At 33.8% G+C, this 14148-nt stretch overlaps 1 protein-coding gene across 3 annotated transcripts in view; it reads right to left on the bottom strand.

The window, feature by feature from the left end:
• Positions 1-14148, bottom strand: part of SLC44A5 (solute carrier family 44 member 5) — a 160797-nt gene that overhangs the window by 65186 nt on the left and 81463 nt on the right. For 2 of the 3 annotated variants that reach the window (XM_032218294.1, XM_032218292.1), the window contains exon 1: positions 9107-9186. The exons of the other annotated variant lie outside the window; for it this stretch is intronic. In XM_032218294.1, the coding sequence (XP_032074185.1) occupies positions 9107-9143 (37 nt within the window). In that variant the 5' untranslated portion in view covers positions 9144-9186. Of the gene's footprint in view, positions 1-9106; positions 9187-14148 lie in introns of those variants that run through there. 3 annotated transcript variants of the gene reach the window in all.

Raw genomic sequence — 14148 nt, 5'->3', positions numbered from 1 at the left:
ACCGGCCACAGATTTCCACTGCTCTCCTCTCCTCTGCCTTCTGTGCATCCGCGTGTCAGGCACTGGACCCAGCTGTTCCTCCTCTTCCTCATCAGTGACCTCCAGACCTGGGGGCTGACTGCTCTGCCTCTGTCTCTCTTTCTGACAGCTCCATTATCTCTTCCCCCCCAGAGCTCTCAGGTTGCCTTGATGCTGACTCTGACTCCTCCTCATCTGATTTGGCTGCTGGAGGGGCCAGCAGCCGACAAGCCAATATAGTAGTATTAATATTAAGACATGACTGATTTGAGAAGGTGAAAGGTGAAAGGAAAGAAAAGGACAACTAGCAACAAGTAAAACAAACTAGATTTTAGAAGCAATGTTGCTACCACTAGAAAGTCTGAAGGGCCAGATTGTGGACAGATCATCCTGTGTCTAGTTATGCAATTCTAAATGTTTACACCAACTTGAAAGTACATAATCAGTTGAATTATTATATGGATCAACTGTAAAATGCTAGTTAATCTCAACAATGATTTGTTTAAATAAAGCAGCTTCATTATTTATTGAAAACTAACCATGAATCACCACAATAGGAACATAAGTTGTAAGAAAGTGATTGAAATTTAGATACGTGGTGTTTAGGAGAAGATATGAAAAAAGAAAATACAACAGTATTGGAACTTCTTTAAAGGGAAATGAGAAAACCTGGATGATTGATGTTCTTTTTCTTGTATCCTTTTGTGCATTCTTGATGAACTGACTGGTATCTAAAGAACATAATAAAGTAAAAGCCTCAATATTCCCTTCACTAGTCTTAAAATGAATGCTTGAACCATCACGTTTTTCAATGGAAAGTATGAATGGCTCTAACTAGCAGAAAAACAACTAGCGTTGCAAGAAGAGCAAAACCCTAATTAGAAGAAAATATGCTGCATAAATTAAGTGATATGAAATGAAGCTTTTCAGCGTGGTCAATTATAAGACAATACAAGCTGTAAGAACAACTTCTCAAACTTTGTTTTGATAAGAAAGGTCCTTAAGATGCTGCTCCTTTTGAATTGTTGCCATCTCTTTTCCATTTATCTAGAATTATTCTGAAGATCAAAAGGGCTGGGAAAGGATTTTAAATGCTATAGAATTGTGAGAAAAATAGCCATGTATAAGACTATTTATAATCATGAACTATTATATATAATTATACTCAGATTTATTCAAGGAGACTGTAGCTAGAAAAATGACCTGCTATTTTTAAAAACACAATATATCATTTTCTCAAATAATGTTATATCTATCTCATCCTCAGAGAATATTCTCATGGTGTGACACCATTATGGGACTCTGTAAAACAGACATAGGACAGTGAAATGGAAAAGTGTGGCACTGGAAAAAAAAACCAGTGATGAAGATGGTTAGTAGAAGTAGAAGTTAAACACAAAAAGAGCCTGAGGCCCAAACAATAAAAATATCAGTAAATGAATAAATGGATTTATAACAGATACCTGTAATGTAATATAAATTATATCGTTTATCATTTTCAAGACTAATGAATATATATTCACTTGCATAGCACTTTGGTACCCTTCTGGATGAACAATGCCATATAAAATGCACTAGATTACTCTCAAGGGTTAGTGATCTGTCTTCTTGAACTACTACCATTCAGCTGTGGCATATGGCCAACAATGATGTTAAACCATTAATGTTTATTATTCTCTCGATACTCTGCGTGAATCACAGTGTAGTGCAACATGGAAAGTTAGCCAAAGTACTGATCTTGAAACTCTGCTGGAATCTCAGTTTATAGCTCGCAGCTTTCCTGACAAGGGTTTTTGCTAAAACTGCAGGTGCTGCCATCAGTTTCATAGAGCAAACATGAGGTTAATCCTGTTTGGCCAACTAATAACAAAACTTCATTGTTCCTACTGTCTATTTGAGAGAACATTGTGAAGAAAGATTAAATTCTCTGGAAGGACACGAATGTTAGATTCGTGAACAGCATCATTTAGTTCACGTAGAAACCAAGTGCTCTTCAGACATCAATAGGAAGGAAACATCTTGATTTTCTGAAAGATGGCCTGAAGAACAAAGGTTTTCAAAAAGAACTTTTATAAATCTCATTCAAAATTGAATCCCAGGCCTAAGGGGGACCCAAAAGAAATTTGATCCAGCTTGGATGGAGATATAGAAGATAGCAAGAACATTTTGTAACAGCTAGCACCATTATTATGAAGATCACACAGGAAAAGAAAACCTGCCTTTTTAATTTTTGCTTTGATCAGGAGAACTTTTTATAAAGCTGTAGACATGTGCCAAGTCATCAATCCAGTTTGATGGAAGTGTGGCAAACTATTGGGAAATGAGGAATTTGAAGAAGAGAATAAAGAGAAATTCTGTGATGTGGTAGGAGCCGAAGAGAAGACAGAGTTGCTACTGTATTATAATTTCAGAGTCTGGTGTTTCCAGAGCCTGCATTCAAAGAGTAGTTCACCAAAGGTTGAATTATTGTGATTCTTTTGTAAATACTTGGCAGGAGTTACAAGGGTTTATTGTGTGATTTTACCCAAGGCAAAAATATCAGGGGAGGGAGTGGGGAACTGTTGAATCAGTGTAAGTTTAGAGATTGAATATGTTATCATTGTGGTCTTCAGAAATGAAGCTCAACACTTCATTTCTGTGATACATGGTATATATAGAGGTCAGGAATCACATTAAGAATGATGAAGCCCTAATAAAATTTAACCAGGAGCATAAATCATATGTTCTATACCAAAGACCATGATATAGAATCAGGAACTGTATAACTAATGAGCCTTTTAAAGTATGTAATCCATATCTGTAGTGGAAGTAGAATATATTTTAAAATAATAGGATAAGTAAAATAAACAGCCTAAAATAATACCGTAGTGGAAGTAGAATATATTTTAAAATAGTAGGATATATAAAATAAACAGTCTAAAATAATACTGGGTCTGATAGTTTAATCTGAGCATTAGAAGTGTTTTTTTTCTATTTTGTAACACAATGTTGACTGTGAAACTTCCTGTAGCTTTTGACAGCAAATAAAGGTGTCTTTCATGTTACAAAGAGCAGAGTAATGGTGCTTGGCACCTTCCAAATATGTTCAACTACAATTCTCATCAGTACGCCTTAGTTGAGGAAATATCTAGATACTGTAGATAGATATTTTGTTATAGAAATATATGGATTGTTCCTGGTTTGAAGAAATCATTAGAAATGTTCTTTTGGGTGGCAATGTGAATTGATTACAAAAATGATTAAGTTGGCTTTTAGCACTGAGCAGTATTAATCAGAGAGCAGATTTAAGTGAAATTTCGAATGCAGAATGGTGCAGGGTGACTTCTACACTGTAAATTAGTGGTGCTAAGAAATGTGTGGTTTAACAATTCTGTTTTTAAACAAAGAAATAAATAGTAAATAATGGCCTTGTAAGTATATGATATTGCAAATTATAAGTGCCTTTTTTGGTAATGTCATAGAAGCATCTGTAGCAATATTTGGGGGAGGGGGTTTGTTTCTGTTTATACTTTTCACAATTCCTCCCACATCAACCACACTAAAAAAAAACCTTTAAAAATAATGTCAATGTGAGATTAATCTTTTAAAGATATTACTTTTAATCAATTTTATCCGTAATAAAATAGAAAAAAAGAAAAGGTCTCTGCTAAAGAGACACTGCCTTTTGTCTTAAAACTTGAATTTCACTTTGGCTTCTACTGCTAGATCTTATCTCTATGCCACTTGTTGAATGTGAAGTAGACAATTATGCCCCGACAAGCTTATAAAATAGCTCTTTGAAATTGTTTCATTCAATGATGGCAATCCTGAAACCATATCTCTTGGAGAACTTGTCCTTATACTACTGATTCCTATATATTTAAATATTTATATATTTCAATATATTCTATACTGACAGCCAGTTTGATGTAGTGGTAAGGAACCAGGATAGGAACTGGCAGACCATGAGTTCAAATCCTGCATTAGCCATGAAAGCCAGCTGAGTGATCTTGGGCCAGTCATTCAGTTAGCCTCACAAGGTTGTTTTTCTAGGGAAAATAGGACAAGGAAGGAATAGTAGGTACATTTGTTGCCTTCAGTAATTTGTAAAAATAACAAAGGAAGAATGCAAACAATTTAGCAAAAATATTGTAATATCTGTTTTCAGATCTGCTTTAACAAATAATTGACTGTGATTATACTGAGCAATGACAACATAATTCACATTTAAAATACTGTGGGTCAAAAAAAAGTCATTTGCAATATGGAAATATGGAGTAGCATCTGAAATTTGGTTTGTGTGCCTGTATCAAAAAAAAAGCACAAATGGTGGTACACAATTGAAACCCATTCCTTTTAAAATTTAAATGCAAAATACATGTAAAATGGAGCAAGGTTTTGGTTGTATAGCATAACTGCCATCTTGACATACATACATACATACATACATACATACATACATACATATCCTTTCCTACCTGGGCATCCCTCTTTGTAATAGCATGGCTGCTAGCTCTCTGTCTGTAGGAAAAGGAAAATAATCTTTATCTAGGAAGAACTGAAAATTATTTGACCAACATTTGAGCAGTCTTTGAGCTATGAATTAGGGGAGATAATAAGGATTAGTTCTCTCCCTATCATATTTTTCCTGTGTTGTCTATATACCTGCTGGTTGTTATTGTTTTTTTCTCCCTTTTTGTTAGGTGGTCATTTTAGTGTGAGAAATGTCTGAAATGCCAATATGGCAGACTCAGAGGATTGAACAATAAACAATTACATCATGTGAGGTTATGATGGATAGAAACCAGGCACCATGTAAAAGTAATCAGTGGTCAGTACATTTTTGGAGCGAGGTAGTGTTTTTAGTTAGATTTTCTAGGTTTGCAGGTGTTTTCAGAAAATAAATCTGTTGCAGGTTATTCTAAGGTCAGTTTAATGCTGGGTTGAAACTTATGTACTACTATATCTCAGTAATACTTGCAAGAATGTACCTAATGTTAAGAACAGTGTTTTGTTCATAAGCTAATGTATTTTTACAGCAATTTTCATTGCTGGAAATATTTTAAAGCAAAATATTTAAATAGCATAGATGTTGCCATCATCATAATTTTTATAACCATAGAGATATTTTGCAGCTTAAATAGAACTGCTTTTTGTCACAACCATAACTGAATGAGTTCACATAGTATGTTTCTACTGGAATGTCTATCTAGACAAATTCCCATCAGAAAATTCACAAATAGAAACAAATTTCTCCTTAAATCAGCATTCAGGAATGATAAAACTCAACCTTTTAAAAGTTGTTTATTATTAGTAATATATTTCCAGGACAGAGTGAACCTTTAAAAAAAAAACCACCATTGGCCACACAAACTATTTTAAGCATCTTCAAGCATAGTAAGTCACTGTGTACAGGACCATGTTGGCAGTAATACTGGAAAACTCCAAAGGGGGAAATGTGCAGATTAATAGGTACTTTGTTAAGATTTGATGTTTACTTCACTACACTGAGAATATCTATACTTAGCAATAGGTTTTTTTATACTTCTACCCATACTCAAAAGTCTAAAAGAGGAAAAATGTTTAGGCTGAATCAGTTGATCCACAATTGGCTCATAATTTCAGCACATTGTGGTAGCATCTTTTCAGCAATTTTTAAATCTTCTACAGCACATTAAAGACATATAAATTAAAATACTTATCACTTCTGCTTCCCATTATTATTAAGAAAGTGTAAAATTTAAAACTTCTCAAAAATATAGCAAGTTTTGCTAATTTATTATATATTCTATGTCCGGTAGTGTGCATTTCCAAATTGCTGGAATGTCACAATGATACAATCATTATGAAAACAGCAGAAAGTTTCATAATGGAACAACAGCTTTCTGTACTTGAGATGAAGTACAGAAGCCAAAACAAATCTGAAGTCATTCAGTTCCTTGAGCCATCAGTTTAACTTACTTTTTCTCCATATTAACTAAATGATTTAATTTTGAGTCATTGTCAGATAAAAGCTCAGTACCATCTTGTCAATATAGCTGTTCTTGACTTTATTATGTAATTCTAGTATATTAATTATACTGTATTATTTTTCCCATTATTGTCTAACTTAATGTCATTAGTTTTGGAAGACTTTATTATAAAATGAGATAGGCAACTTGATGTCCTTTAGACATTTTCGTCTTCAGCTACTGGCAAGGAATCTTGGGAAATGTAGTTCAAAACATTTGGACTGCTCTACTCTGAATTCAAAATGTAGAATTAAAGATTTTTAAAAGCTGTAAATGCATTGTCTTTTTTCAAACATTCATCATTAGATTTAACAAGGATGTTTCAAACATAAATAACGTATTAGGCAAAAATTGTATTTACTTTGTCTAAAGAAAAAAAAACCCAGAATAAACTATTCTTATTTGATTTGTTTCAGACAACAAAATATTGTAAGCATCTTCCTGACTCCATTTAAATATAATAACTTTCTATAAGATACCCTTAAATTTTTGTGACTTACTGATATGATGCTGAGAATTTATAAGCATTTTATTAGGCCTAATTCCCTGATGCAATTCAACTTTATAATATACCTCTCAAACCAATATCCATACAAATGAACTATGGGTTTTCAACTAGCATTGGCTAACAGACATGCTTTCACTGATTTCTCTTTTCTCAAACTCATACTTGTTTCCATGAAAATATGTTCCACTGGTTAGCTTCTCAATGACTATGTAAAAGTATTGCATGCTTTGTGAACTTTCCTTCCTGAAAGATATTATGAATACTGTTTATTAACTAAATTCAGACTTTGTCCAGATCCTTACTATCTGAAAACTTTACAAACACACGCCCTGTTCTGTAAATGCAGAAAGCTGATTTGTTTCTATTTACATTGCAACTAATACATTCTTTTCTACTGCAGTAGCCATCAAAAAATATATTTTACTGCGAATATAAAAAATAGCTTTGGAAAATATCCATGTGATCAAACTGTAGAAAATAAATAATGCTGTAATATAGAAATTATTCAAATCAAATCCAGGCTCAGGAGATAAATTTAAGGTATCGCCAATAAGTAATAGTAGAACTCCCTCAAGTATACTTGAAGTCCATCACATTTTTAATATAGTAATTGAACTGCGACTTGGAAGTTTTTCTAACATTCAGCTGGAATCCTCCTTCTCTAACTCATTCATTACTTGTCCTGTATTTTGGAAGGAAAGATAACAGGCTTTGAATCTTCTTTCATACAACACCCTTTCAGTTATTTGAAGACTGCTATCATATTGTCTTTTCTTCAGGTTAAACATACTCAGATCCTATAATCTTTCTTCAGATGAAAGAAAGTGTTCTGCTTATCCTCATTGCCCTTCTCTCAACTTCTTCCAATTTCTCTGAATTATTATTAAAGTACAGTGCATAGAACTGGACAGAAAATTCAAGATGGAGTTTGATCAAAGCAGAACAGAATGGAATGAACACTTTCTGTGGTTTAGAAATTATACCTTTGTGGATGTAAACTAAAATTACACTTGTGCTTTTTGAAGCCACCCCACACATATTCAGTTTGGTGGTAGATATTACATTACTAAGCTGACTATTCCACATCCTATACCTGTGCATTTCTTTTTCATGTCCTGAATGATCAATTGTGCATGTATGCCTCTTATTCTGTTAGCTTTAGCCTTTTCTTCAATCTATCCAAAGTTTTTGGAATATTATTTCTGTCTTTCAATGTATTAGCTATCCCATAGAATTTTAGATCACTTGCAAATCTAATAAACATTCTTTCCATGTTTTCATCCAAACAGTAATTAAAATATTGAAGAGCAGAAGAACTGATCATCATATCATCCAATTACTACCTTTCAGTTGGATGAAAAATCATTATCAACACTCTATAGGTACAATTTTAAGACAATTGTAGTATCCTTGTGCTGCAGTCCTACATAAAAATCCCATGAGAAAATATTTCACTAGCAATGTATCCTGCTTCTGAATAAACATTGTAGTTACTAAGCACATGTAAATGTATTGTACATATGAATACTTTTCCATAATGTTGGGAAAAGTACATTATTAAATCTATATGGATATGTAAAAGTGGGACTGGCATCTGTCTTCTAAGGATAATTGTTATTCTTAATTCTGCCCCAATTCTTTGATACAACCATGCATCAAAGGCAAATGTAAATTGAGAATCAAAGCAAACACAAAGGATAACATCATTTTCAAAACAAATTCTAGGTTTCAAAGAGGAATATTTTTTATAAAAGTCCTGTCAAATATTAAAGTTTGTCTGCATCACCCAAAAAAGTCATGACTAACCAATCTTCAACTCTTAGGAAAAAATATGTCTAGGCTTGGAGAGATAAATGCAGATCTTTCTTTACATTAGCCCATCCACGTAAAGTCTAGGTAAATTGGTACACTTGTACATTTTTTTTTTTCACTTAAGCAAATCTATTTTTAAACCAATGTTAACTCAAAACTTATTTATTTTATATATTAAAATTGTGTTTCTCTTTTCTTTCTGCATAATTTTGCAATAATAGCAATGTTAGGATGTGTGTATATGCATGTATGTATGTATATAAGCTGAATGGCTCATAACACGTGCAAGTATTCAATTTTATTAATAATATGTATGTTAGAAGAACTGTCTTTAACTTTATTCTATTGTTAGGGTTAAGGTTATGTTCATAGTTATCATAACTTTTATGATTGTTAATTGTTTCAAAAGCATATTGGTTTAACTCCTTTAGCTGGTAGTAAGTATGAATCAGTATTTAACACTCCATAATAAGCATGATTACAACCAAAAAGACAGTTTCTCTTTTAATCTAACTGAAAATTAAAACACTGTCCCAAAACATAATTATATGAACAAAGATAAATATAAATTCAAATGAATCATAACAGCACTGTTAATTCAAGCAACAAAAATTTGTAATTTAGAAATAATTACATACGGTTCTGGTGATTTTTTTTAGTACATCTTAAAACACTGTGAGAGACCAGAGAAAGTGATCTTCAAAGAGTTTATTGTCAGCCTTTACCACAAAATATTTCTCAAGTTACTTATTAAGGGCAAAGAAAGAAAAAAAAATACCATTTTTTCCATAGTAGAATTCTTTTTTCTTAGCCATTTTCTGATTCCTCACTCTAACCACTACAAGAACCTCGCCAGGAAGAACAGTTTGTACAGTGAGTTTATGTCCACAAAATACTATTTGACGAGGTTTAAAAATAAAGCTAACTGAGTGACACACCAAAGCTTCCAATCAGGACACAAATAAAAATAGGGGCAGGACTTCTGCTTTCTGAACAGTTATTTCATCTCATGCCAAAATAAAACTAGTGCTATAAAAATAGGAATTCTATGCTATTTTCATTAAAGTTCTTTTTCCCCCCAAACCATATAAATAGAGAGTCAACTTGAAACCACCACAGCCAGTTTAGTACTCAATATAGTGTCTCTATCATTATATATCATTTTGAAATTCATCAATTGTACTGTCAACTATTTGGTGTGGAAGAGATGGAAAGCATTTCATGCATTTGTTGCATTCACATATAAAAACATTGCAGACATTTTGCTTAGAGTATTTTAAAATAAATTATTTTAATATATTAGCAGTTGCAATAGAATTTCATTTTCTCTTTGCTAAGAAGCTTTTTTTCCCATGCAAACCACATGCTGGTTATGATCCATTTGTAATGCAGAATGACAATTTACAACAACATACATTTTCTGAATTTCATCCATTTCAGGGATATCATAGGATGCCAAAACTAAACTACCAGTAGCACAGCAGGTACAATATAATACATTATATTAAAATCTTTAAATTAATTTTAAAATGATGGAAAATTGAAATATGGGTTTCTCAATCCACATGGCTAAACTCTTTGCAGATAATTTTCCTCTCCGCAGGCGCCTTCATCTTTATATCAACAGTAATGCCAATGTTTTGACAAGCAGGTTATAAATCAAAACCAATGGTGCCATTCAAGTACATTCCATTAAAAAGCTGATCTTTAGTCAGGGCCCAAGAAAAGGAGATGGTTAACTCTGAAGACGAAGGAGAGAGCAGATAAGGCTACAATACTAGGAAAACCATTGCAGCTGGCATCATACTTAACAATATTTATAGGGATTTAATTTCTTACAGATTATGCATCTGCTGTGCAGATTTGTGACTTTTGCTGGAGCAAATAAAAGACCCATATTTGAAGACAAAACATTCTGAATAATTACCTGCTTTCCCTAGAATATGTGTTTTTTAACTATGCTGAATCAAAAACTACAACTCCCAAAATTTGTTAAGTAGAGAAGATGGCAAATACTAAACACTTCAGATTATTTATATACACACATGCATATAAAATTGTTCTTAGAAATGTTTCTATTTCTCTTCACAATAATATGAAATTACAAGCCTGATTTTAGAATTTGTAATCTCAGTTTTCAATTAGTATATACAAGTGAAGCTAAACCGCCCTGGATATCAATGCTGCTATAAAAATCTTAGAATAAAGATACAGGTAAGCACATTGGTTCAAGTATAACCTACTTTGCTACTGTAAAAAGGAGACAATAAAGAAAGAATTCAATGTATCAGATATTTTCCTATAAATGTTATGTCATCATGTAACTATATTGTAATCACTCTCTGGCATAACCTACTTCAAAATAAATAATGCCTGGAGGGATAGTATCCAAGTTTAATAAATTCCATTTGAGAATAAAATTCTCTTGGTGAGATTCCAAATGATGCCATCTGTTGCCCTCGAGGACAGACTGTCTAAGATCCCATATAATTATTTTGTTATTCTGGGAGCAGCTAAATAGATTTAGGTGACCACATACTGATAGAGAAAATGGAGTGTAAGGATCTCCTGGGCTTTCAAGAAAATGCAGTAACTGGATTTTCACACGCTCACCCAAATGCTTTTAAAATAATTTTAAATATAGGTTTGCTACCAATTTATTGATATTGTAAAAACCACACTTGATATGAAATGTGATGCAAAGTGTTCTCATTGATTCTTCCAGTTAAATCAGCCTTGTTTCCCTACAGGATATTCTATCTACCTTCCCTGACAAATTTCTCAACTTTCAGTCACCATTCAGAGGGCAAATCATTTCTTTTGTTTGGGACATTACTTCTCCTTTCATCCCTCCACCCAAACCTTCAATCCTGCTGTTCTGTTTCCCTAGTGTATGAATAAAGCATTATCTGTCTAGAGCCACGGTGGTGCAGTGGTTATAGTTAGTTCAGGCTACTTCTGCAAATCACTGGCTACAGCAGTTTTACAGATCGAATCTCACCAGGCTCAAGACTGACTCAGCCTTCCATCCTTTGGTAAAAATGTGGACCCAGATTGTTGGGGACAATTAAGGTGACTAGACGTCCCGATTTTGGCGGGACAGTCACGATTTCTAACAATTTGTCCCATGTCCTGGGGCGTTTTTTAAAAGTCCCGATTTTCTGGCTTCATATTGAAAGCACAGTGGATTTGCTTAAAAAATCCTAACCGGAGCAAGACAAAAGACACTCTGTCTAACCCTCTCTATGTCTCAGTACTTTCATTGGAGATATTAAAATGTTAAAGCAAGAAAACAGACCCCCCCCTTTTACTTACTTTTATAAGAAAAGATGACCCAATACCATAGAGCTCCAGGAAATACTTTGGCTAGAGAAGTAGTGACTGTTCCTTCCTGGATTTCCCAGAGGGGAGGGGCACGGAGGTTGGAGGTTGGCTCATGTGGGAAAAATGGTGGCAAGGTTTCTTTGAAAAATATTTCCCTGGGACTAATTTCACCATTTTAATTTGCTCAGTTCTTTGTATTAACATCTACATCATTCTGGATTGACTTGGAGTGCCTGCCTGCTGGTAAGTGAGCCGGGTTTTTTTCTTTTATTTTTTAATGTATTTTAAAATAATATTTTATTTATTGTGCATAGGATTTTTTAAAATAGTTTTATTCTGTGCAGATTATTTTTTTAAATTGTCTTAGACTATTTAAAAAAAGATTCTATCCAAAATAAATTGAAATAAACCATTTTAAAAATTCTATGCACAATACTTTGAAATATATTGTGCATAGAATTTTTAAAAATAGTTTTACTTCAATTAATTCTATGTGGAATAGTTTGAAATGGTGGTATAATTTTAGTGACCAAAGTTACAATGGCATTGAAAAAAGTGACTGATGACCATTTTTCACACTTAGTGACCATTTTTCACACTTAGCGACCATTTGCAGCATCTTCATGGTCACGTGATCAAAATTTTGATGTTTGGCAACAGATTCGTATTTATGATGGTTTCAGTGTCCCGGGGTCATGTAATCCCCTTTTGTGACCTTTTGACAAAGTCCAATGGGGAAACCAGATTCACTTATGTTACTAACTTATCAGCTGCAGTTATTCACTTAAGAACTGTGGCAAGAAAGGTGGTATAATGGGCTTAGTGACCAAAGTTACAATGGCTTTGAAAAAAGTGACTGATGACCATTTTTCACACAGTGACCATTGCAGCATCCTCATGGTCACGTGATCAAAATTTTGATGTTTGGCAACAGATTCGTATTCATGATGGTTTCAGTGTCCTGGGGTCATGTAATTTTTGTTGTTCCATATAAAATTTTTATTCAACACCCCCCCCCACCCCGGGTCAATGGTGTCCCTCTTTACCAATCTGAAAATCTGGTCACCTTAGGGACAATAGGCTGACACTGTAAACAGCTTAGAGAGAGCTGTAAAGCACTGTGAAGTGGTATATATCTAAGTGCTATTGCTAGTGCTATATAGCAACAGTGAACAAACAGAAAGAGAAAGAATTTAAGTATAACACCTTATACTGGAGTGTGCTACTTTTTTCAGTATTTTTTACCATTTTGTTTCATTGTACAGTTTATACAGTAAAAGCAATTCTGGATAAGTTGTAAAGGCTAATAATTGCATCAATACAGTGAAACCAAATATTTATTGGAGAATGCTTAGATTTAGCTTAGTTTTACGAGTTTCCATTAAGCCCAAGAAGAAAATCAAAGATAATATTTGGTGTCTTTTATTATTTTGGTTAGTTACAGAATTGGTATATTTCAGGGCTTCAGATAGTGAACTCTTCCCAACATTTATCTCTCATCTGGCTTTCACATCTGAAATAATGGTAACAGCTCTTTTCTGCAGCTCAAGGTAAAAGTCTCCCTATATTTTTGTTCATGATAACAGAATTGTTAACAATTTATATATCACACCCAGTTCCTATGGGGATTTGGGAAGCTCACTTTCAAACTCTTATGTGAAACTCAGTCAGAGGAACCTGGTCTCACACCAGTTTCAGAATCTGAAGTAAAAAGACTTAACAACAACTTCAAGCCAAATCTGACTCCTAGTTGTGACCAGAGATTCTCTAAAATGTAAAATCTCATTAACTGCCAGGTCCCTCCTGACCTCAATTTTCCACACACGGATCAATTTGAAAACAGATTAAATGGTGGCTATTATTGCCTTATTATGAAGTAAGGTGATGGGGTGATCCTACCATTGTATTGACCTATGAGCTTGACAAGTATTATAAGCAAGTTTTGTGAAAGCCATTTGAACTGAAAGTTCCAAGAAAGACTGAAAAAACAAAGTTATTAAGGTCTGTAAACAAGTGGACGTGAGATCCAATTTACCATAATTTAATCTGCACGGGTTTGTTTTGTATACTCTAACACAGAAATGTATCCAGTGTATTATTTAAAATTTTAAATCATTCATAAATTAATACACGTACATGGTGACAGTTAATGCAAACAGCAGTGTGTTGCTGGAGAAATATATAGCAATAGCAATAGCAGTTAGACTTATATACCGCTTCATAGGGCTTTCAGCCCTCTCTAAGCAGTTTACAGAGTCAGCATATCGCCCCCACAGTCTGGGTCCTCATTTCACCCACCTCGGAAGCATGGAAGGCCGAGTCAACCTTGAGCCGGTGAGATTTGAACCGCCGAACTGAAGATAGCAGTCAGCTGAAGTGGCCTGCAGTACTGCACTCTAACCACTATGCCACCTCGGCTCTAATATGTATAATAAATATATATGAATATACAGAGCTATTAATATTTGTAGTAGTTGTATGAACTTGTGCCAGACG

The sequence above is a fragment of the Thamnophis elegans genome, chromosome 5 (assembly GCF_009769535.1).
Source record: "Thamnophis elegans isolate rThaEle1 chromosome 5, rThaEle1.pri, whole genome shotgun sequence".
NCBI lineage: Eukaryota > Metazoa > Chordata > Lepidosauria > Squamata > Colubridae > Thamnophis > Thamnophis elegans.
The sequence above is the reverse complement of the archived record's forward strand: the minus strand, read 5'-3'. Positions and strand labels throughout refer to the sequence as shown.